The following is a 27,918-nucleotide window of genomic DNA, read 5'->3' as shown; positions in this document are numbered from 1 at the left end:
CTCGCCTCTCTCCCTCCTTGCATATTTCTGTTCTTATTCATCTTTTTCAAGCACAGGTTTGTTCTAGGTTTGAAATATTATTAACTTAATCTGTTGTTGAAATGCAATACAATAACAAATTTAAATTGTTAGCGCTGTATGGCTTTCTGTTAGAACTTGTGGTTTGACATTATTTATGTTTGCATTTTTATTTTTTATTTGTTATTTATTTTTTCTGAACTCTATTTGTGCTATAATTTATTGGCATGAGGGTTTGTGCTAGGTTTGAAAAATTACCAAACAGTTGATTCATTTGCTGTTAATCTTATTGTTGATTAGTTTGTGATACTTAATAGAATATGTAGTTATGTTAGATGCAAGTCTAAATTGCTGTTAATCAAAGGTTGAATGCTGAGGTTATAAAATATAGCTGTTAATCTTATGTATGTATTTGGAATTAAAATGTGATTTCAGTTTTTAATTTGTTTGGAATTGGAATTGTTATCTTACATTTTTTTAACTTATTTGGAATTGGAATGTGATTTCAGTTTTAATTCTGACCTCATTGATTATAGTATTCTTAATTCTTTTGTTACACATTTCATATAAAATAATTGGGAGTGTTTTTCAATCTTTTTCAATCTTGTTCTTTTGCTTTTCAAGGTAGAATTGAGAGTGTTTTTATGGTTGGACTTGTGACAAAATAATTGCCTTTGAGCTTTTTCGCTATTTTGGTATTGCAAGTGTTCCTATGCTCATTTTAGTATATGCAAAACTGTACTGAGACTGAGAATTTGGTTTTCAAAACACTTATGTGTACGCTTATGAATTTTATTTTTCCAACTGAATATGGGTCTCATGAGGATTCTACGGACTACAGTCAATAACTGTCTTTTCAATATTTGATAAACTAAAATGTTTTAAAATAGAGTAGAAGTTAAATTTTAATTAAATATCATTTGCTGTCATAATTCTTTAGATGTCTTTGCGATGAGTTCTTAAATTATGGATACTAAACTTTCAGTTTTACCTTGAGGGGTGAGGGGTGACACAATGCTTGAGGATCGTTTGATTTTATCTCCATATTCTATATTTTGTTTCGTTTCAATTTTATTTTAGTTTTATCCTTTAATATTTTATTTGATTCCATTTTTAAGTAGCAAAAAGTTATTTTTAAGTAGTAAAAAGTAGTTGTCACTACTTTAAAAAAGCATTTAATTGAGGATTGAAACTTGATATATGCTTTATCTCCATCTTCAATTATAATTTCTTTCAATAAATTTTATGCAGGAAATATATCAGGGCATTGGAGATTACTCACTAGAATTTTATTATTATTTGTGGTTTAATGACAGGAAGAACCTTCCTAAAATTTATTTATCATACAAAAATCATAATCTGTTGATTAATTATACTTCAAACGTGAATTGCATATCTATATAATTGTGAATGGCTACATTTTGCATACCTGTTCTCATACAAACTATATAAATTATTTAATAAAGTCCTTCACTGATTCTGCTTCAGACTCCTTTGATCTATGCACCTACTTCCTTTGAGTTTTCAATTATTAATCTGTAAATGAAATTTGTTGAATATATCTTGTTACTTGCTTACTAATTTGCTTATGGAAATTGTCTCATTTGTGTTATTTTCTACTTATTAATCTATAGAGAATGGAAGAGAATTCTCGATCTAATTCAAAACAAACTAAGTGTCAATGGACACCACACGAAGATGCAAAACTAGTTGAATGTTTAGTGGAGCTTGCAACTACTTAAATGTGTGATAATGGCACATTTAAATCTAGTTATGTAAAACATTAGAAAAAAATGTTTCATGAAAAGATCCCTGGATGTGATCTTAAGGTACAGTTTTTTTACATAATACTTGTTTTCTTTATTTATAATTGTATAGTTGTGTTATAATTGTATAGTTTGTTAATTAGATAATCTGAATCTATTTATTAGGTAAATCATTTATAGTTTGTTCATTTACAATAGAAGAATGTCTTTTTAGATGAATTATGGTGCCATTGTATCAAAATTAGGGATGGCAAAACTCCCCGAGATGCGAGGATCCCTGCGGAGACGGTCCCGAATGGGGATCCGACTGTGAAAAATTTTTTTCGTGGAGATGGGGACGGGGGACAAAATTCCCCGAGGAAGGTGCGGGGACCCGAGCCTCGAAATTCATAAATTTATTGAATTGTCCTTAATAGTTTATTTCTCATATATATTTTTTAGCCCTAAAACTCTTAATCCTCATTTGCATAACCTTTCTTCAATTCAGAAATTCCTAACGCTGTCCATACTATATCCAACCTTTTTGCAGCCACCCTCTCGCCACTCTCCATTCTCACCGCATCGTCACACCTCACCGTGCCATGATCCTTACCGCGTCGTGCTCTCTATTTGCAGCGTTCCTTTCCGTAACTCTATCGTCGTGTCCATTCTTCTCTCTGTTGCCGTGTCTCCCACCTTGTCCACTTCTCTATCCTCTGGCTCGCCGTTGCGTTTCCCCACTGCGTCATTTCGAAAGAAGTCACCATCTTGTCGTTTAGACTTTTTGTATAAAATATTGTTGTTTTTGTATAGAATGAATGCTTACACCTCTATTCATATGGAAATTAATAATTAGTTAGAACTATCAGATAGTTAGGGAATAGGGTCCTCGCAGGGAATGGGGCCCTGTGGAAAATGGGGATGTGAAGCAATATTCTCCCACGGCAGGGAACGGGGACAGAGACGGAGAGTAAATCTGGGGGTGGAGATGGAGAGCAGGGAGGCATCCCCCGCCCCCGCCCTGTCCCATTGACATCCCTAATCAAAATTCAGTTTATTGAATTTAGTCTTAGTAGTAATAATTCTAAATTGTTATGCTATGTTTAGGATAATCCACACATTGAATCAAGGGTGAAATTGCTAAAAAGACAATATTTTGCAATAGTTGAGATGATGGGCACGACTGGGAGTGGATTTGGTTGGAACGACAAAGATAAAATGATTGTGGTGGAGCGACAAATTTTCAATAAATGAAAGAGTGTAAATTATAAACAACTTTTTTAATACAAATTTATTTATCTTAGCTTTTTAATATTTATTGCTTATTTATTTTTCTTTTAATTTCAGTCCCATTCTAATGCTAATGGCCTCTACAATAAACCATTTCCATATTTTGAAGTGTTGGGAATAGCATTTGGTAGAGATAGGGCTCAAGGAGGCAATGCAGAAAATGTAACTTAAGCAGTTGCTACAATGGAGGTTGAGCGCGAAGCAACCTTGAGTGATCGGCAAGTGAATGAAAACACCCAAATAAATTTGGAAGAGACCAAAATGAAATATGAAGCTGATTCTCAAGTACATAAGCAATTGACTCTAATTCATATACATAAATTCACTTATTGTTGACCCTACTGCTGTGTACTTTCTTGGATTTTGGAGTGATTCTTCATTAGTTCAATAGTTACTATTTTTTTTATTCTTCATTAGTTCAATAGTTACTATTTTCTTAATTCTTGATTCACTTATTCATATATTACTCGCTTACATTTACTTTAACCTATGACTGTGACTGTGACTAGCCTTAACTATTCCGATCATATTGAGCATTTAGATAGCAATATTGATCTTCATTTCTGTGAAGTATAATAACAAAGAAGAAAAGGATATGAATATAATTATTCAAATAGAATTAGAATCAGGGTAGTTAATATTCTATTAGGTTCTGTTTAGTTAGTTAGTGTTGTTAATCTTGCTCGCCAAGACAGAGGTAATGCTTGTATATACAAGTGTAGAGCATGTATAATCAGTTAGACTACTTGTTCTTCATTTCTACCAATATTGAATAATCTTCTTCAAGTTTATAGTTTCATCATCTCGAGCTTTCTTCTTTTTTTCTTTCTTTTTTTCTTTTTTTTTTTTGCGACACACTCATCGGTGTTGCTTTCAATTTTAGGAGTCTCCAACTCCTGGTGTTCCTGCTGCTCCTGGTGCTTTTGCTGCTCCTAGTTTTTCATCTATAGAAAGGAATAAAAGAAAAAGAGGGAGCAAAAATGAGGAAGTGATTGACATAGTAGCAGAATCAATTAGAGATATGAAAGGTGCTTATCAAAAACACACAGCCATTTTAGTTGATATGTTTTCTTGTTTTAAGCATGAGAAAGAAGGAGTTGAGCGCAGAATGAAGTTAATGGCACTGTTGAGGGATGTTCCTGATTTGAACGTTGAAGATAGAATGAAGGTTGGCCTTAGCATTATAAGGGACAATAGTCTAATTGACATGCTGTTGCAACTTCAACCGGGGGAACTTTTGCCATTTTTAAAGAAATTGATTTAAATCTTGCTATTTTTGAATTTTTATAGATTATATTAGATTGTCGATTTTTAAGTGTTTAATACATGTGTTTAGATGTTCAGATTTGTTTTGTACAAATTCAATTATGAATTATGAGACAAATTATAGATTATGGGATTTTTGGAAATTTAGATAAGTATTTTGTGTTAATTTAATTGTGATATTTGTTATTAGAGATATTTTAGAAAATTTAATTATGATAATATTAATTTTAATTAAACATTTGTTATTAGGAATATTATAGTAAATTTATTAGTAGAGATATTTTTGTAAATTCACAAAAAATTTGAATATAAAAAAATAATAATAATCGATTAATTTTATATTTAATTTTTTAAGAAAATTAAAAAATTTGATATTGGAGATATTTTTGAAAATAAAAATAAATATTTTTATCTAAAAATAATTATATTGAATTTATCTTGAAATATATTTATATTTAAGTTTTTTCATGTATTTATCAAGTTTAGTTATTAACCTTTTAATTTGAATGAGTAAAAGTAATTTTAACATATTAAACATATTTAATATTAGGAATATTTTAATAAATTTAAAAAAAGTAAAATCAATAATAATTTTAATTAAACACATTCAATATTAAAAATATTTTAAAAAATTTAAAAATAAAATAAAATAAATATTTTATTATATTTATATTTATTTAAAAAATTAGAATCTAAAAAATTTAATTAAAAATATTTTATTTTATTATATTTATATTTTATTATATATATTTACTAAATTTAATCATTAATATTCTAATTAAAAATTATAAAGACATTTTTGACAAAATATTCATTATCTTTAAATATACTAAATATGAATCAAATAAAAACTAAAATATTTTTAGATATATTATTAATATTTTATGGATTTTACTTTTACAAACTAAATATAAAAAAACTATATACTTTTGGTAATACTATTTTAAAAAATTATATTTCTAATAATAATATTCTTAGACATAAAAATTAATCCTTTAACTAAATACACTTTTAGTGTGTGTGAGTAAATGGGTGTGTAAGTGTGTATATAACCAAAAAAAAAATTAGAAAGAACACAACAAGAACGTAGGCGCTACTGTTGTTGTTTTTTTTCATTTTTGTTTTGAATTCAAAAGAACACCAAAACTTGCACAAGACGCTTTGATGCTTAGACGCTTTTTTTTTTTTTTTTTTTTTTTTCAAATTGAAAAATAAAAATGGAAAGATATAAGTGAAGAACAAAAAGACGGAAAGATATGACGCAAGAATGGAGAAGATGTAGTAATTTTTTGAGGGTATAAAAAGAAAAAAATATAAACAAAAAGAGATTAAGCTAATACTTGAAATTTAATATCAAACAATATTTGACGGAACTGAGGATAAGATAAAAATCAAAGAAAGAAAATTATTCTATCTCAATTTGATTTTTTGATAATAATTAAGAAAATCATTTTATCTCTTCTATTTACACTAAAATTTAAAAAAAAAAACTCAAAAATTTCATTCATTAAAGTTAGAAAAAAAATTGACTACAAAGTTTTAAAATTTTTATCTTTCTTAATTTTAAAATTCTAACTCATAAGTCTACTAAGACAAAGTGGAGCAAATTATGATTAGATTTAAAACAATAAAAAAATAAAAATTTAATTACTCTGTTGGTTTCTATAATTTTACTAAAATTTTAATTAAGTTTTTATATTTTTTATTTTTTAATTAAGTTCTTATACTGATTTTAATTTTATAATTAGGTCATTTCTAATGTAAAAAATATTAGAGTTGACTGAATATTTCTTTGCAAATTGAAAATATTCATAATTAAAAATCTAGCTAGATTTTTGACCGTATATGTTTTGGGAGAAATATTTTGTTAATTTTAACGTTTTCGATATGAAAATAAACTAATTATAAAATTAAAAATAGTATAAGGACCTAATTAAAAAAAATTAAAGTATAAGAACTTAATTAAAAATTTAGTAAAATTATAGAGACTATCAAAATAATTAAACTTAAAATAAATATTAATAAAATGATGTATATTTAATTTAACTTCATTAATAAAAGTTTTTAATATAACTTAAAAATAGTAAAATCTTTAGTTTTTTACTATCATTAACTATTACGTTGATTAATTTTTAATACATATCTTATATAAATAATTTAGCTATATTTATAATTTTTTTAAGTTTTTAAATATTACTCTTATAATTAGACCAATACGACAGTTCTTAATTTATCTTACAAAATTCGTATAATCATGTACGAAGATACCTTTGATAGAAATAAAATACATAATTTCCTATTTGTAAGAATTAGATGAGCAACAATATCCACTCACAACAAGTATTAACACCAGCACAATAATACCTAATAGCAGTGAAAAATCACATAAATCAGAAATTAGAGACAAGTTAACACACCAAGATTTTTAACGTGGAAAACCTTTTCAATGAGAGAAGTAAAAACCACGAGTCACCAAGACCAGAAAATAGCTTCACTATGATGAAAAATAGGGTACAAGAGAGTCACAAATTACTGCACAAAACGTACATACTGTAAACCCCAGTTAAATTAGTAGATAATTAGTCAATAAATTAATTTTTAATAAGGAAGATTAGAAATGTGAATATTATATTAAATTAGGATAGAGCTCATCGAAACGAGAATTTTGACACCAATTTCGAAGAAATCGGTCCAAAATTAGACCGAACGGGCCGAACCGGTTGAACCGGGCCCAAACCGGGCCCAACCGGACCAGCCCTTTAAGTGAACCCACGTTCTTCTTCTCCCCATTTTTGGCAGCGTCGAAGAGCATCAGGGAGAAGAAAGGAAGAACGTCAAAATTGTTACGTTAACTTCCGATCCCCGTAACTTCTCCGTCCGAGCTCCAATCGCCGCACCGTTTGCGGCCACGCGTTCACCGCGTCGAGCTCTACATTTTTACCGGAACAATTTCATAGGTAACTTGCTATTTCACTCTCAGCTTCATCTTCCCCCAATTTTCGAATTTTAAGTGGGAATATTGAATTTCTTTGATTTCTGATGTTTTAGGATCCAATTAGCTTGAGAGAAACGTTCACTCTTGCTTATGTGAAGCTTGGGTAAGGTGAGGATATGATAATTCTATTTTAATTTCATTAAATTTGAGCTTTGAGTATTAAATTGGGTATATATGTATTATGAATGTGTATTAGGTTGAAAATAAATAATTGGAGCTTGAAATTGTGAATACTGGAACTTGGAGGAAGCGGATTAGTTGAGTTTTGAGGGGCTGTCTTGGTTTTGAATAAATAGCTTTGGTCGTTACGTGGAAATCGGCTAAGGTATGGTTTAGGTTTCTTGCATTTAATATATAATGTTCTGTGAAAACTTAGGCTAGACGGCCATAGGATAAGTTGGAATGCAGGTGTATGTTTAATGTTTAGTAATTTGTTGATGAATATATTTGGTTGAAGTTTATTGGATAATTAGTTATTAATCTTGGATGGTGAATGTTATTGTTGATGAACATGGTTGGTCTAGTGCTAATGATTTGGTGAATTATTGATTTGAGATATTATGTGTTAGAAGCCTAGGGTTAGTGAACTATGATCCTTAGTTGAATTTTGGTTGTTGGATTTGAATATTGTATGAATATAATTGTAAATCTGAAGTAGATTTATTGTGGTGACTGTTATGATGATGAGGAAGGGTATGTTGAATTGAAAAGAAAGCAGGTTTGGACCCGAAAAGGGTGGCAAAGTCCGAGTTTTAGAGGAGATGCTGCCGAAATTTTATAAAAAATTAGAGATTTTGTTTAGATGATTATTTAAAAGAGATTTAGATTTAAATGTTATATGGTTTGATTTTGAGTTATTAAGAAAGTGAGTATGTTTTAAGTTTGAAGTTTGATTCTTAGAAAAGAATGAATTATGTTTTGAATTGAAACTATTGATGGACGGAATGGGAGGTGTGATAATGAAGGATAAGGATTGAATATGTTTAATGTATGATGATGAATGAGATGCAATTGAGAATGATGTGGATGTTGAGGAATTATAATTGAATTATTTATATGGCTTATGAATTTGAATAATCTGAGATACGAGATTCCCTGGATTAAGTGCCGTGGCTTGCCACCACGTGTACCAGGTTGAAAACTCGATACTCTGTTGACCCTACGACGTAAGTGTGACCGGGCACTATATAAATTCCCGGGAATGTTACCCCCATTGAGCAATATTGATTATTTGAGAAAAATCTATGCATAGACTCTTGGGGATGCACGTCGGGGGACAGTCTAAGGACAATTCAGACTTGTCGGGTTGGCTGGATAACCGACAGATGAGCCTCATCAGCCATAGGACAGGCATGCATCATATGCATATTACTTGAATTACTTGCTTGTGTATTAACTGGGTGTGCCTAAATGTACTTGCCATGTTAAATGTATATTTGTTATCTGCAGTACTTGTAACCTTCTTGTGCTCGCCTTTGTCTGTTTAGTTGTCTGTGAAAATGCATGATGGAGTCGGAGGTATGGAGGAATGGCAGAATGGGATTTAGATTTAAGGTTAAGTTAAGTTAGGTTTAAATATCCTTAGTAAACCACCTTTTATGGTTTCTGTTTAATACTTTAAGCTCTACAATCTGAGTGTCGGCGTTCTAGGATTGCCTCTGGCATTCCCAGGACCTTATATATTATGTGTGTGGCACCTTTACCATACTGAGAACCTCCGGTTCTCATTCCATACTATGTTGTTGTTTTTCAGATGCAGGTCGGGAGCCATCTCGTTAGGCGTCTGGACTCTTAAAGCGGAGGGGTTACTGGATAGTGTTGTTGTATAGTTTTGTTGTACAGTGATGTATATATATGTACTTAGCTTTCTCTCCGCATAACTTGTCCTTTTTGATCCTCTTAGAGGTTTATGGAGAGGCAGGATTGTGTGTATGTACTTTTGGGTTTTGGATATGTATGTATATATGTGTAAATATTCTCCGGCCAGTCTTGACTTCGCAGGCTGAGTTAGGAGCTTGTTATTTTGTATCTTTGGCACTCTATTCCTACTTCTGTTATCTTATGTTTGACAGTTACAGTTTTCTTAGCATGCAAGTTAACTCGTTCCTTGAGCGTTGCGCTTTTATCTCGCGATTTTTATTTTCCCTATCCTTCAAGGCTCCTAGCATATTATAACTCTTCTGCTATTATATGTACTTATTTTATTTTAGAGGTCGTAATACCACATCACCTCTGTTTTACGACTTAAGCGTAAAGCTTTGTGTGGTAGGGTGTTACATTATGGTATCAGAGCAGTTCGTTCCTATAGAGCCTGAAAGACGGACTGATTGTACTTCTGTGCATTCTCTGTATATGTGTTTATGTGCTATTAGGATATCTGATTGATATATATGGCATAAACGTTTGTGAGCATGCATTTGGAACTTAAAGCATTAGACCTGCGATATTGAGACTGATCAACTTAATATCACTTGTTTGGTGTGTATAGGGACCAGATGTCGACTCGCGGACGCGGTCGCGGGCGAGGTAGAGGTAGGACAGGCACCGTTACTCCTGTACCCACAGGGACTGATCCAGTAGACTTTATGGCTGCCTTGGGAAATATGGCTGCAGCTATGCAGGCAACAGCTGAGGCACTGGGTAATCAGATAAATCAGGGTAATCATGGGAACAATAATGATGAGGACGGTCCTATGACACTTGCTACATTTCTGAAAGTTCGCCCTCCGACTTTTAGGGGAACCTCAAATCCCACTGATGCAGATAATTGGATTCAGGCTATGGAAAGGGCATTACAGGCACAACAGGTTCCTGAAGAGCAATGGGTTGAATTTGGAACTTATCAGTTGCAAGGTGAAGCTCAGTATTGGTGGCAGGGAACACGACGTATCCTGCAGCCTGATGGTGCTGCGATTCCTTGGGAGGTTTTCCGGACAGAGTTCTATAAGAAATACTTTCCTAATTCAGCTAGAAATGCCAAGGAACTTGAATTAATGCAGTTAAAGCAGGGACAAATGACTGTTGCTGAGTATACCAGTAAATTTGAGGAGTTATGTCGCTTTTCTCGTATCTGTCAAGGTGCGCCTGAAGATTTTGCTGAATGGAAGTGTATTAAATATGAGGGAGGTCTTCGGAGCGATATTCTGAGCTTCGTTGCCCCAATGGAGATCAGGGTGTTTTCTGAATTAGTGAATAAGAGTAGGGTGGCTGAGGATTGTGTGAGGAAGGCGGCAGCAGAGAAAGGGAGTTTGAGGATGCCTTTTCAGAGGCCTTCAGGGAGGAACTTTGCTCCGAGAGGTAGGAATTTCAAGCGTGGAGGCTTTGTCCCGCAGCAGACTCAGGGTCAGGGTAATTATAGAAGGCCGAATATTACTGCTAATCAAGGAAAAAGGTTTGGGAAGCAGCCACAGCAGGATCTGAATTGTCAGAAGTGTGGAAAATATCATCCTGGAGTTCCGTGTAGATTAGGACTTGGAGTGTGCTATTCCTGTGGACAGCCCGGGCATATAGCCAGTAATTGCCCTGAGAAGAAGTATGAGACTGGTAGGGTGCAGCAGCCGGGGAGAGTATACACCACTTCTACCATTGGTGCTGAGGGATCTGAGACACTGATTAGAGGTAATTGTGAAATGGCTGGTAAAATCTTAAATGCTTTATTTGATTCAGGAGCGTCTCATTCATTTATTGCATTTGAAAAGGCCAATGAATTAGGATTGAGAATGGTGGTTTTAGGTTATGATTTAAAAGTATATAATGCTACTCATGAAGCTATGGTGACTAGGATAGAATGTCCACAAGTTCCTTTTCGAGTGCAACAACGTGAATTTGTGCATGATTTGATTTGTTTGCCTATGACTGGTCTTGATCTCATTTTGGGATTGGATTGGTTATCCAAGAATCATGTTTTACTTGATTGTTCTGAAAAGTCAGTACAGTTTATGCCGGAAGGGTCAGAAGCACCAGTTGTGGTGAATAGTTACTATTTGAATTCTATGATAGTAAACTGTTCTGGAACTGAATGTCAGGGTATTATGTTATTAACTGCGGGAGTCTCAGGTGATGATCAGAGTTTAGAGCAAATTCCGGTTGTATGTGAATTTCCAGATGTGTTTCCGGATGATATTAATGAATTCCCACCTAACCGAGAGGTTGAATTTGCAATTGAGTTGGTACCTGGATCCGGTCCAATTTCAATTACTCCTTATAGGATGTCGCCTTTAGAAATGGCTGAACTGAAAGCTCAGCTGGAAGATCTGTTGGGTAAGCATTTTATCCGACCAAGTGTTTCTCCGTGGGGAGCGCCAGTGTTACTTGTAAAGAAGAAGGATGGGAGTATGCGGCTGTGTGTCGATTATCGGCAATTGAATAAGATCACTGTGAAGAATAAATATCCGTTGCCTATAATCGATGATCTAATGGATCAGCTACAGGGTGCCAGTGTGTTTTCTAAGATTGACCTGCGATCCGGATATCATCAGATAAGGGTTAGAGACGAGGATATTCCGAAAACTGCTTTCAGGACCCGTTATGGTCATTATGAGTATACAGTGATGTCTTTTGGGTTAACTAATGCCCCGGCAGTATTTATGGATTATATGAACAGAATTTTTCGACCGTATCTGGACAAGTTTGTTATTGTCTTCATTGATGACATTCTTGTTTATTCTAAGACTGAAGAGGAACATGCTGATCACTTGCGGATTGTGCTTCAAATTCTGAGAGATAGGAAGTTATATGCTAAGTTATCTAAATGTGAGTTCTGGAAGAGTGAAGTGAAGTTTCTCGGCCACGTGGTGAGTAAGCAGGGGATAGTTGTGGATCCTGCTAAGGTGGAAGCAGTGATGAATTGGGAGCGACCAACTTCAGTGACAGAGATCAGGAGTTTCTTAGGTTTGGCAGGGTATTATCGCAGATTCATTAAGGGATTTTCACAGCTCGCCTTACCTTTAACTAAGTTGACTAGGAAGGATACACCTTTTATCTGGACTCCGGAATGTGAAGAGAGTTTCCAGGCATTGAAGCACAGGTTGACTACTGCACCTGTATTGGTATTACCTGAACCAAGTGAACCGTTTGAAGTGTATTGTGATGCATCTTTGAAAGGGTTAGGGTGTGTTTTGATGCAGCACCAGAATGTTGTAGCATACGCCTCACGGCAGTTAAGGCCGCATGAGATGAACTACCCGACACATGATTTAGAACTTGCTGCTGTTGTGTTTGCTTTAAAGATTTGGAGGCACTACCTCTATGGCGTTAAGTTTCATGTTTTCTCAGACCATAAGAGTTTGAAGTATCTTTTTGAGCAGAAAGAGTTGAATATGCGTCAGAGGAGGTGGATGGAGCTTCTGAAAGATTATGATTTTGAATTGAATTATCATCCAGGAAAAGCGAACGTTGTGGCGGACGCTTTGAGTCGGAAGTCTTTATATGCAGCTTGGATGATGCTACGGGAAGAAGAGTTACTGAAGGCATTTCAAGGTTTGAATTTGGGAGTTAGAGAAGAATCTGGAATTTTATGTTTGAGTCAGTTACAGATTTCAAGTGATTTTAAATTAGAACTTCTGAAGGCTCATCAAGATAGTGAAGCGTTACGTAAGGTATTACCAGCAGTTGAACAGGGAAAACAGTGGAGAATGTCAGAAGGTCATGATGGTTTATGGAGGTTCAAGAACCGGATTATTGTGCCTGATGTTGGAGACCTACGACAAAGTATCTTGAAGGAAGCTCACAAGAGCGGGTTTTCAATTCACCCAGGGAGCACTAAAATGTATCAGGATCTGAAAGCGATGTTCTGGTGGCCAGGTATGAAGAATGATGTGGCATTGCATGTATCTAAATGTTTAACGTGTCAGAAGGTTAAGATTGAGCATCAGAGACCATCAGGGACCCTTCAGCCTTTAGAGATTCCACAATGGAAATTGGAGAGTATCGCAATGGATTTTGTGATAGGGTTGCCTAGAACCCGATCAGGTTATGACGCTATTTGGGTGGTTGTAGATCGATTGACGAAATCAGCTCACTTTCTTCCTATCCGAATAAGTTGCACAATGGAGGAATTGGCTCGAATGTATATCAAAGAGATTGTCAGATTACATAGTGTGCCCTCTACTATTATATCTGATAGAGATCCCCGTTTTACATCAAGGTTCTGGGGAGCTTTTCAGCGTGCATTTGGGACTCAATTAAGCTTGAGTACTGCGTATCACCCTCAGACAGATGGTCAGTCAGAAAGAACTATTCAGACCTTAGAGGATATGCTAAGGGCTTGTGTTTTGGACCAGCCGGTAAGCTGGGACCGGTATATGCCATTAGTAGAGTTTGCTTATAATAATAGCTATCATGCGAGCATCGGAATGGCTCCATATGAGGCTCTGTATGGCAGAAAATGTCAGTCTCCGTTGTGTTGGTATGAAACTGGAGAAAAGAGTTTATTAGGGCCTGAGATGATAGCCGAAACGACTGAACAGATAAAGAAGATTCGTAGTCGAATGCTTATAGCCCAGAGCCGCCAGAAGAGCTATGCTGATCAGAGGCGAAAGCCTTTGGAATTCGAAGAAGGAGAATATGTCTTTCTGAAAGTTACACCAACCACTGGAGTGGGAAGAGCTATTAAGACCAAGAAACTGAATCCTCGTTATATTGGACCGTTTGAGATTCTGAAGAGAATTGGACCAGTGGCTTATAGAATTGCCTTACCGCCGTACCTTTCGAATTTGCACGATGTATTTCATGTATCACAGCTTCGGAAGTATACTCCTGACGCAAGTCATATTCTAGAACCAGAACCAATCCAAGTGAGAGAAGATCTAACACTTTCAGTGATTCCAGTGAGAATTGATGATACTAATATTAAACGATTACGCGGAAAGGAAGTATCATTGGTAAAAGTGGCTTGGAGTCGAGCTGGTATCGAGGAACATACCTGGGAGCTCGAATTAGATATGCGAAAGGACTATCCACATCTCTTTTCAGGTAACTAGATTTGAATTTTGAGGGCAAAATTCTTTATTAGGTGGGTAGGATGTAAACCCCAGTTAAATTAGTAGATAATTAGTCAATAAATTAATTTTTAATAAGGAAGATTAGAAATGTGAATATTATATTAAATTAGGATAGAGCTCATTGAAACGAGAATTTTGACACCAATTTCGAAGAAATCGGTCCAAAATTAGACCGAACGGGCCGAACCGGTTGAACCGGGCCCAAACCGGGCCCAACCGGACCAGCCCTTTAAGTGAACCCACGTTCTTCTTCTCCCCATTTTTGGCAGCGTCGAAGAGCATCAGGGAGAAGAAAGGAAGAACGTCAAAATTGTTACGTTAACTTCCGATCCCCGTAACTTCTCCGTCCGAGCTCCAATCGCCGCACCGTTTGCGGCCACGCGTTCACCGCGTCGAGCTCTACATTTCTACCGGAACAATTTCATAGGTAACTTGCTATTTCACTTTCAGCTTCATCTTCCCCCAATTTTCGAATTTTAAGTGGGAATATTGAATTTCTTTGATTTCTGATGTTTTAGGATCCAATTAGCTTGAGAGAAACGTTCACTCTTGCTTATGTGAAGCTTGGGTAAGGTGAGGATATGATAATTCTATTTTAATTTCATTAAATTTGAGCTTTGAGTATTAAATTGGGTATATATGTATTATGAATGTGTATTAGGTTGAAAATAAATAATTGGAGCTTGAAATTGTGAATACTGGAACTTGGAGGAAGCGGATTAGTTGAGTTTTGAGGGGCTGTCTTGGTTTTGAATAAATAGCTTTGGTCGTTACGTGGAAATCGGCTAAGGTATGGTTTAGGTTTCTTGCATTTAATATATAATGTTCTGTGAAAACTTAGGCTAGACGGCCATAGGATAAGTTGGAATGCAGGTGTATGTTTAATGTTTAGTAATTTGTTGATGAATATATTTGGTTGAAGTTTATTGGATAATTAGTTATTAATCTTGGATGGTGAATGTTATTGTTGATGAACATGGTTGGTCTAGTGCTAATGATTTGGTGAATTATTGATTTGAGATATTATGTGTTAGAAGCCTAGGGTTAGTGAATTATGATCCTTAGTTGAATTTTGGTTGTTGGATTTGAATATTGTATGAATATAATTGTAAATCTGAAGTAGATTTATTGTGGTGACTGTTATGATGATGAGGAAGGGTATGTTGAATTGAAAAGAAAGCAGGTTTGGACCCGAAAAGGGTGGCAAAGTCCGAGTTTTAGAGGAGATGCTGCCGAAATTTTATAAAAAATTAGAGATTTTGTTTAGATGATTATTTAAAAGAGATTTAGATTTAAATGTTATATGGTTTGATTTTGAGTTATTAAGAAAGTGAGTATGTTTTAAGTTTGAAGTTTGATTCTTAGAAAAGAATGAATTATGTTTTGAATTGAAACTATTGATGGACGGAATGGGAGGTGTGATAATGAAGGATAAGGATTGAATATGTTTAATGTATGATGATGAATGAGATGCAATTGAGAATGATGTGGATGTTGAGGAATTATAATTGAATTATTTATATGGCTTATGAATTTGAATAATCTGAGATACGAGATTCCCTGGATTAAGTGCCGTGGCTTGCCACCACGTGTACCAGGTTGAAAACTCGATACTCTGTTGACCCTACGACGTAAGTGTGACCGGGCACTATATAAATTCCCGGGAATGTTACCCCCATTGAGCAATATTGATTATTTGAGAAAAATCTATGCATAGACTCTTGGGGATGCACGTCGGGGGACAGTCTAAGGACAATTCAGACTTGTCGGGTTGGCTGGATAACCGACAGATGAGCCTCATCAGCCATAGGACAGGCATGCATCATATGCATATTACTTGAATTACTTGCTTGTGTATTAACTGGGTGTGCCTAAATGTACTTGCCATGTTAAATGTATATTTGTTATCTGCAGTACTTGTAACCTTCTTGTGCTCGCCTTTGTCTGTTTAGTTGTCTGTGAAAATGCATGATGGAGTCGGAGGTATGGAGGAATGGCAGAATGGGATTTAGATTTAAGGTTAAGTTAAGTTAGGTTTAAATATCCTTAGTAAACCACCTTTTATGGTTTCTGTTTAATACTTTAAGCTCTACAATCTGAGTGTCGGCGTTCTAGGATTGCCTCTGGCATTCCCAGGACCTTATATATTATGTGTGTGGCACCTTTACCATACTGAGAACCTCCGGTTCTCATTCCATACTATGTTGTTGTTTTTCAGATGCAGGTCGGGAGCCATCTCGTTAGGCGTCTGGACTCTTAAAGCGGAGGGGTTACTGGATAGTGTTGTTGTATAGTTTTGTTGTACAGTGATGTATATATATGTACTTAGCTTTCTCTCCGCATAACTTGTCCTTTTTGATCCTCTTAGAGGTTTATGGAGAGGCAGGATTGTGTGTATGTACTTTTGGGTTTTGGATATGTATGTATATATGTGTAAATATTCTCCGGCCAGTCTTGACTTCGCAGGCTGAGTTAGGAGCTTGTTATTTTGTATCTTTGGCACTCTATTCCTACTTCTGTTATCTTATGTTTGACAGTTACAGTTTTCTTAGCATGCAAGTTAACTCGTTCCTTGAGCGTTGCGCTTTTATCTCGCGATTTTTATTTTCCCTATCCTTCAAGGCTCCTAGCATATTATAACTCTTCTGCTATTATATGTACTTATTTTATTTTAGAGGTCGTAATACCACATCACCTCTGTTTTACGACTTAAGCGTAAAGCTTTGTGTGGTAGGGTGTTACATTATGGTATCAGAGCAGTTCGTTCCTATAGAGCCTGAAAGACGGACTGATTGTACTTCTGTGCATTCTCTGTATATGTGTTTATGTGCTATTAGGATATCTGATTGATATATATGGCATAAACGTTTGTGAGCATGCATTTGGAACTTAAAGCATTAGACCTGCGATATTGAGACTGATCAACTTAATATCACTTGTTTGGTGTGTATAGGGACCAGATGTCGACTCGCGGACGCGGTCGCGGGCGAGGTAGAGGTAGGACAGGCACCGTTACTCCTGTACCCACAGGGACTGATCCAGTAGACTTTATGGCTGCCTTGGGAAATATGGCTGCAGCTATGCAGGCAACAGCTGAGGCACTGGGTAATCAGATAAATCAGGGTAATCATGGGAACAATAATGATGAGGACGGTCCTATGACACTTGCTACATTTCTGAAAGTTCGCCCTCCGACTTTTAGGGGAACCTCAAATCCCACTGATGCAGATAATTGGATTCAGGCTATGGAAAGGGCATTACAGGCACAACAGGTTCCTGAAGAGCAATGGGTTGAATTTGGAACTTATCAGTTGCAAGGTGAAGCTCAGTATTGGTGGCAGGGAACACGACGTATCCTGCAGCCTGATGGTGCTGCGATTCCTTGGGAGGTTTTCCGGACAGAGTTCTATAAGAAATACTTTCCTAATTCAGCTAGAAATGCCAAGGAACTTGAATTAATGCAGTTAAAGCAGGGACAAATGACTGTTGCTGAGTATACCAGTAAATTTGAGGAGTTATGTCGCTTTTCTCGTATCTGTCAAGGTGCGCCTGAAGATTTTGCTGAATGGAAGTGTATTAAATATGAGGGAGGTCTTCGGAGCGATATTCTGAGCTTCGTTGCCCCAATGGAGATCAGGGTGTTTTCTGAATTAGTGAATAAGAGTAGGGTGGCTGAGGATTGTGTGAGGAAGGCGGCAGCAGAGAAAGGGAGTTTGAGGATGCCTTTTCAGAGGCCTTCAGGGAGGAACTTTGCTCCGAGAGGTAGGAATTTCAAGCGTGGAGGCTTTGTCCCGCAGCAGACTCAGGGTCAGGGTAATTATAGAAGGCCGAATATTACTGCTAATCAAGGAAAAAGGTTTGGGAAGCAGCCACAGCAGGATCTGAATTGTCAGAAGTGTGGAAAATATCATCCTGGAGTTCCGTGTAGATTAGGACTTGGAGTGTGCTATTCCTGTGGACAGCCCGGGCATATAGCCAGTAATTGCCCTGAGAAGAAGTATGAGACTGGTAGGGTGCAGCAGCCGGGGAGAGTATACACCACTTCTACCATTGGTGCTGAGGGATCTGAGACACTGATTAGAGGTAATTGTGAAATGGCTGGTAAAATCTTAAATGCTTTATTTGATTCAGGAGCGTCTCATTCATTTATTGCATTTGAAAAGGCCAATGAATTAGGATTGAGAATGGTGGTTTTAGGTTATGATTTAAAAGTATATAATGCTACTCATGAAGCTATGGTGACTAGGATAGAATGTCCACAAGTTCCTTTTCGAGTGCAACAACGTGAATTTGTGCATGATTTGATTTGTTTGCCTATGACTGGTCTTGATCTCATTTTGGGATTGGATTGGTTATCCAAGAATCATGTTTTACTTGATTGTTCTGAAAAGTCAGTACAGTTTATGCCGGAAGGGTCAGAAGCACCAGTTGTGGTGAATAGTTACTATTTGAATTCTATGATAGTAAACTGTTCTGGAACTGAATGTCAGGGTATTATGTTATTAACTGCGGGAGTCTCAGGTGATGATCAGAGTTTAGAGCAAATTCCGGTTGTATGTGAATTTCCAGATGTGTTTCCGGATGATATTAATGAATTCCCACCTAACCGAGAGGTTGAATTTGCAATTGAGTTGGTACCTGGATCCGGTCCAATTTCAATTACTCCTTATAGGATGTCGCCTTTAGAAATGGCTGAACTGAAAGCTCAGCTGGAAGATCTGTTGGGTAAGCATTTTATCCGACCAAGTGTTTCTCCGTGGGGAGCGCCAGTGTTACTTGTAAAGAAGAAGGATGGGAGTATGCGGCTGTGTGTCGATTATCGGCAATTGAATAAGATCACTGTGAAGAATAAATATCCGTTGCCTATAATCGATGATCTAATGGATCAGCTACAGGGTGCCAGTGTGTTTTCTAAGATTGACCTGCGATCCGGATATCATCAGATAAGGGTTAGAGACGAGGATATTCCGAAAACTGCTTTCAGGACCCGTTATGGTCATTATGAGTATACAGTGATGTCTTTTGGGTTAACTAATGCCCCGGCAGTATTTATGGATTATATGAACAGAATTTTTCGACCGTATCTGGACAAGTTTGTTATTGTCTTCATTGATGACATTCTTGTTTATTCTAAGACTGAAGAGGAACATGCTGATCACTTGCGGATTGTGCTTCAAATTCTGAGAGATAGGAAGTTATATGCTAAGTTATCTAAATGTGAGTTCTGGAAGAGTGAAGTGAAGTTTCTCGGCCACGTGGTGAGTAAGCAGGGGATAGTTGTGGATCCTGCTAAGGTGGAAGCAGTGATGAATTGGGAGCGACCAACTTCAGTGACAGAGATCAGGAGTTTCTTAGGTTTGGCAGGGTATTATCGCAGATTCATTAAGGGATTTTCACAGCTCGCCTTACCTTTAACTAAGTTGACTAGGAAGGATACACCTTTTATCTGGACTCCGGAATGTGAAGAGAGTTTCCAGGCATTGAAGCACAGGTTGACTACTGCACCTGTATTGGTATTACCTGAACCAAGTGAACCGTTTGAAGTGTATTGTGATGCATCTTTGAAAGGGTTAGGGTGTGTTTTGATGCAGCACCAGAATGTTGTAGCATACGCCTCACGGCAGTTAAGGCCGCATGAGATGAACTACCCGACACATGATTTAGAACTTGCTGCTGTTGTGTTTGCTTTAAAGATTTGGAGGCACTACCTCTATGGCGTTAAGTTTCATGTTTTCTCAGACCATAAGAGTTTGAAGTATCTTTTTGAGCAGAAAGAGTTGAATATGCGTCAGAGGAGGTGGATGGAGCTTCTGAAAGATTATGATTTTGAATTGAATTATCATCCAGGAAAAGCGAACGTTGTGGCGGACGCTTTGAGTCGGAAGTCTTTATATGCAGCTTGGATGATGCTACGGGAAGAAGAGTTACTGAAGGCATTTCAAGGTTTGAATTTGGGAGTTAGAGAAGAATCTGGAATTTTATGTTTGAGTCAGTTACAGATTTCAAGTGATTTTAAATTAGAACTTCTGAAGGCTCATCAAGATAGTGAAGCGTTACGTAAGGTATTACCAGCAGTTGAACAGGGAAAACAGTGGAGAATGTCAGAAGGTCATGATGGTTTATGGAGGTTCAAGAACCGGATTATTGTGCCTGATGTTGGAGACCTACGACAAAGTATCTTGAAGGAAGCTCACAAGAGCGGGTTTTCAATTCACCCAGGGAGCACTAAAATGTATCAGGATCTGAAAGCGATGTTCTGGTGGCCAGGTATGAAGAATGATGTGGCATTGCATGTATCTAAATGTTTAACGTGTCAGAAGGTTAAGATTGAGCATCAGAGACCATCAGGGACCCTTCAGCCTTTAGAGATTCCACAATGGAAATTGGAGAGTATCGCAATGGATTTTGTGATAGGGTTGCCTAGAACCCGATCAGGTTATGACGCTATTTGGGTGGTTGTAGATCGATTGACGAAATCAGCTCACTTTCTTCCTATCCGAATAAGTTGCACAATGGAGGAATTGGCTCGAATGTATATCAAAGAGATTGTCAGATTACATAGTGTGCCCTCTACTATTATATCTGATAGAGATCCCCGTTTTACATCAAGGTTCTGGGGAGCTTTTCAGCGTGCATTTGGGACTCAATTAAGCTTGAGTACTGCGTATCACCCTCAGACAGATGGTCAGTCAGAAAGAACTATTCAGACCTTAGAGGATATGCTAAGGGCTTGTGTTTTGGACCAGCCGGTAAGCTGGGACCGGTATATGCCATTAGTAGAGTTTGCTTATAATAATAGCTATCATGCGAGCATCGGAATGGCTCCATATGAGGCTCTGTATGGCAGAAAATGTCAGTCTCCGTTGTGTTGGTATGAAACTGGAGAAAAGAGTTTATTAGGGCCTGAGATGATAGCCGAAACGACTGAACAGATAAAGAAGATTCGTAGTCGAATGCTTATAGCCCAGAGCCGCCAGAAGAGCTATGCTGATCAGAGGCGAAAGCCTTTGGAATTCGAAGAAGGAGAATATGTCTTTCTGAAAGTTACACCAACCACTGGAGTGGGAAGAGCTATTAAGACCAAGAAACTGAATCCTCGTTATATTGGACCGTTTGAGATTCTGAAGAGAATTGGACCAGTGGCTTATAGAATTGCCTTACCGCCGTACCTTTCGAATTTGCACGATGTATTTCATGTATCACAGCTTCGGAAGTATACTCCTGACGCAAGTCATATTCTAGAACCAGAACCAATCCAAGTGAGAGAAGATCTAACACTTTCAGTGATTCCAGTGAGAATTGATGATACTAATATTAAACGATTACGCGGAAAGGAAGTATCATTGGTAAAAGTGGCTTGGAGTCGAGCTGGTATCGAGGAACATACCTGGGAGCTCGAATTAGATATGCGAAAGGACTATCCACATCTCTTTTCAGGTAACTAGATTTGAATTTTGAGGGCAAAATTCTTTATTAGGTGGGTAGGATGTAAACCCCAGTTAAATTAGTAGATAATTAGTCAATAAATTAATTTTTAATAAGGAAGATTAGAAATGTGAATATTATATTAAATTAGGATAGAGCTCATTGAAACGAGAATTTTGACACCAATTTCGAAGAAATCGGTCCAAAATTAGACCGAACGGGCCGAACCGGTTGAACCGGGCCCAAACCGGGCCCAACCGGACCAGCCCTTTAAGTGAACCCACGTTCTTCTTCTCCCCATTTTTGGCAGCGTCGAAGAGCATCAGGGAGAAGAAAGGAAGAACGTCAAAATTGTTACGTTAACTTCCGATCCCCGTAACTTCTCCGTCCGAGCTCCAATCGCCGCACCGTTTGCGGCCACGCGTTCACCGCGTCGAGCTCTACATTTCTACCGGAACAATTTCATAGGTAACTTGCTATTTCACTTTCAGCTTCATCTTCCCCCAATTTTCGAATTTTAAGTGGGAATATTGAATTTCTTTGATTTCTGATGTTTTAGGATCCAATTAGCTTGAGAGAAACGTTCACTCTTGCTTATGTGAAGCTTGGGTAAGGTGAGGATATGATAATTCTATTTTAATTTCATTAAATTTGAGCTTTGAGTATTAAATTGGGTATATATGTATTATGAATGTGTATTAGGTTGAAAATAAATAATTGGAGCTTGAAATTGTGAATACTGGAACTTGGAGGAAGCGGATTAGTTGAGTTTTGAGGGGCTGTCTTGGTTTTGAATAAATAGCTTTGGTCGTTACGTGGAAATCGGCTAAGGTATGGTTTAGGTTTCTTGCATTTAATATATAATGTTCTGTGAAAACTTAGGCTAGACGGCCATAGGATAAGTTGGAATGCAGGTGTATGTTTAATGTTTAGTAATTTGTTGATGAATATATTTGGTTGAAGTTTATTGGATAATTAGTTATTAATCTTGGATGGTGAATGTTATTGTTGATGAACATGGTTGGTCTAGTGCTAATGATTTGGTGAATTATTGATTTGAGATATTATGTGTTAGAAGCCTAGGGTTAGTGAATTATGATCCTTAGTTGAATTTTGGTTGTTGGATTTGAATATTGTATGAATATAATTGTAAATCTGAAGTAGATTTATTGTGGTGACTGTTATGATGATGAGGAAGGGTATGTTGAATTGAAAAGAAAGCAGGTTTGGACCCGAAAAGGGTGGCAAAGTCCGAGTTTTAGAGGAGATGCTGCCGAAATTTTATAAAAAATTAGAGATTTTGTTTAGATGATTATTTAAAAGAGATTTAGATTTAAATGTTATATGGTTTGATTTTGAGTTATTAAGAAAGTGAGTATGTTTTAAGTTTGAAGTTTGATTCTTAGAAAAGAATGAATTATGTTTTGAATTGAAACTATTGATGGACGGAATGGGAGGTGTGATAATGAAGGATAAGGATTGAATATGTTTAATGTATGATGATGAATGAGATGCAATTGAGAATGATGTGGATGTTGAGGAATTATAATTGAATTATTTATATGGCTTATGAATTTGAATAATCTGAGATACGAGATTCCCTGGATTAAGTGCCGTGGCTTGCCACCACGTGTACCAGGTTGAAAACTCGATACTCTGTTGACCCTACGACGTAAGTGTGACCGGGCACTATATAAATTCCCGGGAATGTTACCCCCATTGAGCAATATTGATTATTTGAGAAAAATCTATGCATAGACTCTTGGGGATGCACGTCGGGGGACAGTCTAAGGACAATTCAGACTTGTCGGGTTGGCTGGATAACCGACAGATGAGCCTCATCAGCCATAGGACAGGCATGCATCATATGCATATTACTTGAATTACTTGCTTGTGTATTAACTGGGTGTGCCTAAATGTACTTGCCATGTTAAATGTATATTTGTTATCTGCAGTACTTGTAACCTTCTTGTGCTCGCCTTTGTCTGTTTAGTTGTCTGTGAAAATGCATGATGGAGTCGGAGGTATGGAGGAATGGCAGAATGGGATTTAGATTTAAGGTTAAGTTAAGTTAGGTTTAAATATCCTTAGTAAACCACCTTTTATGGTTTCTGTTTAATACTTTAAGCTCTACAATCTGAGTGTCGGCGTTCTAGGATTGCCTCTGGCATTCCCAGGACCTTATATATTATGTGTGTGGCACCTTTACCATACTGAGAACCTCCGGTTCTCATTCCATACTATGTTGTTGTTTTTCAGATGCAGGTCGGGAGCCATCTCGTTAGGCGTCTGGACTCTTAAAGCGGAGGGGTTACTGGATAGTGTTGTTGTATAGTTTTGTTGTACAGTGATGTATATATATGTACTTAGCTTTCTCTCCGCATAACTTGTCCTTTTTGATCCTCTTAGAGGTTTATGGAGAGGCAGGATTGTGTGTATGTACTTTTGGGTTTTGGATATGTATGTATATATGTGTAAATATTCTCCGGCCAGTCTTGACTTCGCAGGCTGAGTTAGGAGCTTGTTATTTTGTATCTTTGGCACTCTATTCCTACTTCTGTTATCTTATGTTTGACAGTTACAGTTTTCTTAGCATGCAAGTTAACTCGTTCCTTGAGCGTTGCGCTTTTATCTCGCGATTTTTATTTTCCCTATCCTTCAAGGCTCCTAGCATATTATAACTCTTCTGCTATTATATGTACTTATTTTATTTTAGAGATCGTAATACCACATCACCTCTGTTTTACGACTTAAGCGTAAAGCTTTGTGTGGTAGGGTGTTACACATACAACAAGCCAAACAACCCAAGCTTCAAAACTTTCAAAACAAGAACAAGAAGATGAAAATGGCACAAAAATAGAGCTACTGTGTGTAGCCAATATCTCTAGCTACAGACATCAAATTAAAGATCCGATGGTGAAATCAAAGAACCAAATGTGTAGAACACGCTGTCCAAATTTGAGCTCGATCCAACGGTTAACGAATGTGCAGCGACCAATTTACAGAGACAGCTTTGTGTATGTGCGAAAATAACTTTCTTTCATCTTTTCTCTCTAGTGTTTGGTGTTCTCTTGCAAAATGACCTCTCTCTCTCTCAACCCTAACTCACCTCAGCCACTTCAACTATTCATGGGCTTGGATACTAGCATTTGGAATTTTTCTCCACATAGGAAGGGAGCCCAAAAACCCAACAAATCTCCCCCTCACGACTATGTGGAGGTAACCGCCAATCCGGCGATTAAGCAGCAACAAACTTCAAACTTCCATCTTGGTAATGCCTTGGTCATCATATCAAAACCATTCTCATCAGTATGAATCTTTTCAAGTTCCAATAACTCAGCATCCAAAACATCACGTATCCAATGATACCTCACATCAATATATTTGGATCGAGAATAAAAAGTAGAGTTTTTACCAGGATGTATAGCACTTTGACTATCACAAAACAACACATACCTCTCTTGAGTAAACCCGAGTTCCTTCAAGAATTTCTTCATCCAAAGCATCTCCTTGCAAGCTTCGGTAATGGCAATAAACTCGGCCTCGGTAGTAGACAAAGCAACACATTTTTGCAATCTAGATTGCCAAGACACAGCTCCACCCGCAAAGTTAATCAAGAAGCCTAAAATGGACCTTCTAGAGTCAATATCTCCTGCAATGTCTGAGTCAGTGTAACCAACTAGAATAGGCTTATCACTTCCATAATACAACTTCATGTTAGAAGTACCACAAAGATATCTGATTATCCATTTTACAGCATTCTAATGCTCTCTTCCTAGGTTTGAAACAAAACGGCTAACACAACCAACAACATGAGCTATATCCGGTCTTGTGCACACCATAGCATATATTAAACTACTCACGACTGATGCATATGGAACTTTTTTTCCATGTCTTTCTTCTCTTCATCACTTGATGGACTTTGCTTGCAACTCAATTTGAAGTGTGTAGCAAGAGGAGTACTAACGACCTTTGCTTTCTCTATTTGAAACCTGTGCAACATTGTCTCTATGTATTTCTCCTGTGACAACCAAAGTTTCTTCTCCTTTCTATCACGCTTGATTCTTATACCAAGAATCTCTTTTGCTGGCCCAAGGTCCTTCATTGCAAATGACATTGCAAGTTGCTTCTTCAACATATCAATCCTAGAAGCATTCTGACCAACAATAAGCATGTCATCAACATATATCAAAAGGATAATAAAATCATTACTAGCAAACTGCTTAACAAATATACAATGATCAGAAGTAGTCTTCTTGTAGCCTTGTTCTGCCATAACAAACTCGAACTTCTTGTACCATTGTCTTGGAGCTTGCTTCAAGCCATATAAGCTCTTCTTCAATTTGCAAACATGATCCTCTTTGCCTTTTACCATGAAACCTTTAGGTTGTTCCATGTAAATTTCATCCTTAAGATCGCCATGAAGGAAAGCAGTTTTCACATCCATCTGCTCTATCTCTAAATCAAGACTTGCAGCCAAACTCAAAATAGTCCTAATAGAAGATCTTCTCATAACCGGTGAAAAGATTTCATTGTAGTCAACTCCCTTTTTCTGCCTGTAGCCCTTGACTACCAATCTAGCCTTGTACCTTGGACACTGAGAATTTTCTCCATGCTTCAACCTATAAAACCACCTGTTTTGCAAAGCTTTCTTTCCTTTTGGCAACTTCACAAGCTCAAATGTTTGATTATCATACAAGGATTTTATTTTATCTTGTATTGCATCAAACCATTTCTTATTGTCGTCACCTTCCATAACTTCCTCATAACATTCAAGTTTTGCTCCATCAGTCGAGGTCATATATCCATCAGTAAATGTTACATACTCATTAGACGGATACCTCGTTGAAGGTCGTCGCTCTCTAGTAGACCTCCTAGGATGGAAACTTGGTGGATCTTCAAGTAGCTCAGGTTGATTATCAGCATCAGCATCAACTGGAGCATCACTCGGATCTCCCATCTCCTAGTCATTAGGAACCAAAGGCTCATTTTGCTGCATATGCTCCTGATCTTGATTCTCTGCTAGTTCTGACGAAGGAGGCGGCTGAACTGGATCTACATCAGTCAAGTCACTGCTCTGTTGTGATTGACTCTTCTCTGCCTTATCAATGTCTTCAATGGTCTGGTCTTCAATAAACTCTACATCACGGCTTCTTACAAGCTTCTTTCAACTGGATCATAAAGCCTATAACCAAACTCATCTTGACCATATTCAATAAAAATGCACTGCCTTGTCTTCATATCCAACTTGGACCTCTCATCCTTTGGAACATGAACAAATACTTCGCATCCAAAGACTCTCAAGTGACCATACGAGACATCTTTGCCCGACCAAATATGATCTGGAACATCATTGTCCAAAGTAATTGTAGGACTCAGATTAATCACATGAGCTGCTGTAAGTAGTGCTTCACCCCAAAAGACTTTAGGTAGCTTAGCTTCAGTAAGCATACACCTAACTTTTTCAATCAATGTTCTATTCATTCTTTCTGCCAAACCATTCAACTGAGGTGTTTTAGGGGGTGTCTTTTCATGCCTAATACCTTACTGCTTGCAATACTCATCGAATGGTCCACAATACTCACCACCATTATCAGTGCGAATACATTTAAGCTTTTTACCTGTTTGCCTCTCAACCAAAGCTTGGAATTGTTTAAACTTTTCCAAAGCTTGGTTCTTTGTTTTCAAAGCATAAGTCCAAAGCTTTCTTGAATGATCATCAATAAAAGTAATAAAGTAAATAGCTCCGCTAAAAGACCATACATTCAAAGGACCACAAATATCAGAGTGCACCAATTCCAAGAAGTATGATTTTCTTGAAGGTTGATACTTCTTGAAGGATAATCTTCTTTGTTTGCCAGCCATGCAATGAGAATATTTCTCCAACTCTGCATTCTTCAAACCAGAAAGAGCATCCTTTCGAGCTAAATAAGTAAGTCCTTTTTCACTAATATGACCAAGTCGTCTATGCCACAAGCTACAAACTTCTTTACTTTCAATTGCATTCACACTACCTTTTGCAATCATGGCATGCATCACATAAAAATTTGAAGTACCTTTTTCTCGAGCCACCACTAAGTTGCCTTTAGTAAGCTTCCATTGTTCAAAGCCGAAAGTGTTTACAAAGCCTTCATTATCAAGCCTTTTAACTGAAACCAAATTCAAGCGAACATCTAGA

General features: G+C 36.9%; 1 protein-coding gene across 5 annotated transcripts; it reads left to right on the top strand.

Annotated features, from left to right (window-relative positions):
• Positions 1 to 7,098: 7,098 nt before the first annotated feature.
• LOC140177963 (uncharacterized) lies at positions 7,099 to 16,903 on the top strand. 5 transcript variants are annotated; one of them, XM_072211988.1, is made up of 5 exons: positions 7,099 to 7,276; positions 7,368 to 7,417; positions 7,511 to 7,639; positions 9,803 to 10,932; positions 16,534 to 16,903. In XM_072211988.1, exons 4-5 carry the CDS (start codon positions 9,810 to 9,812, stop codon positions 16,557 to 16,559), a joined length of 1,149 nt encoding a protein of 382 aa, XP_072068089.1. In that variant the 5' UTR covers positions 7,099 to 7,276; positions 7,368 to 7,417; positions 7,511 to 7,639; positions 9,803 to 9,809; the 3' UTR covers positions 16,560 to 16,903. The 5 variants fall into 5 exon arrangements, 3 of the variants coding, with proteins under 3 accessions (XP_072068089.1, XP_072068088.1, XP_072068090.1); XM_072211987.1 differs by having other exon boundaries at positions 7,368 to 7,422; XM_072211989.1 differs by lacking the exon at positions 7,511 to 7,639 and having other exon boundaries at positions 7,368 to 7,422.
• Positions 16,904 to 27,918: the final 11,015 nt, after the last annotated feature.

Source organism: Arachis hypogaea, chromosome 13, assembly GCF_003086295.3.
Source record: "Arachis hypogaea cultivar Tifrunner chromosome 13, arahy.Tifrunner.gnm2.J5K5, whole genome shotgun sequence".
Taxonomy (NCBI): Eukaryota; Viridiplantae; Streptophyta; class Magnoliopsida; order Fabales; family Fabaceae; genus Arachis; species Arachis hypogaea.
The sequence above is the reverse complement of the archived record's forward strand: the minus strand, read 5'-3'. Positions and strand labels throughout refer to the sequence as shown.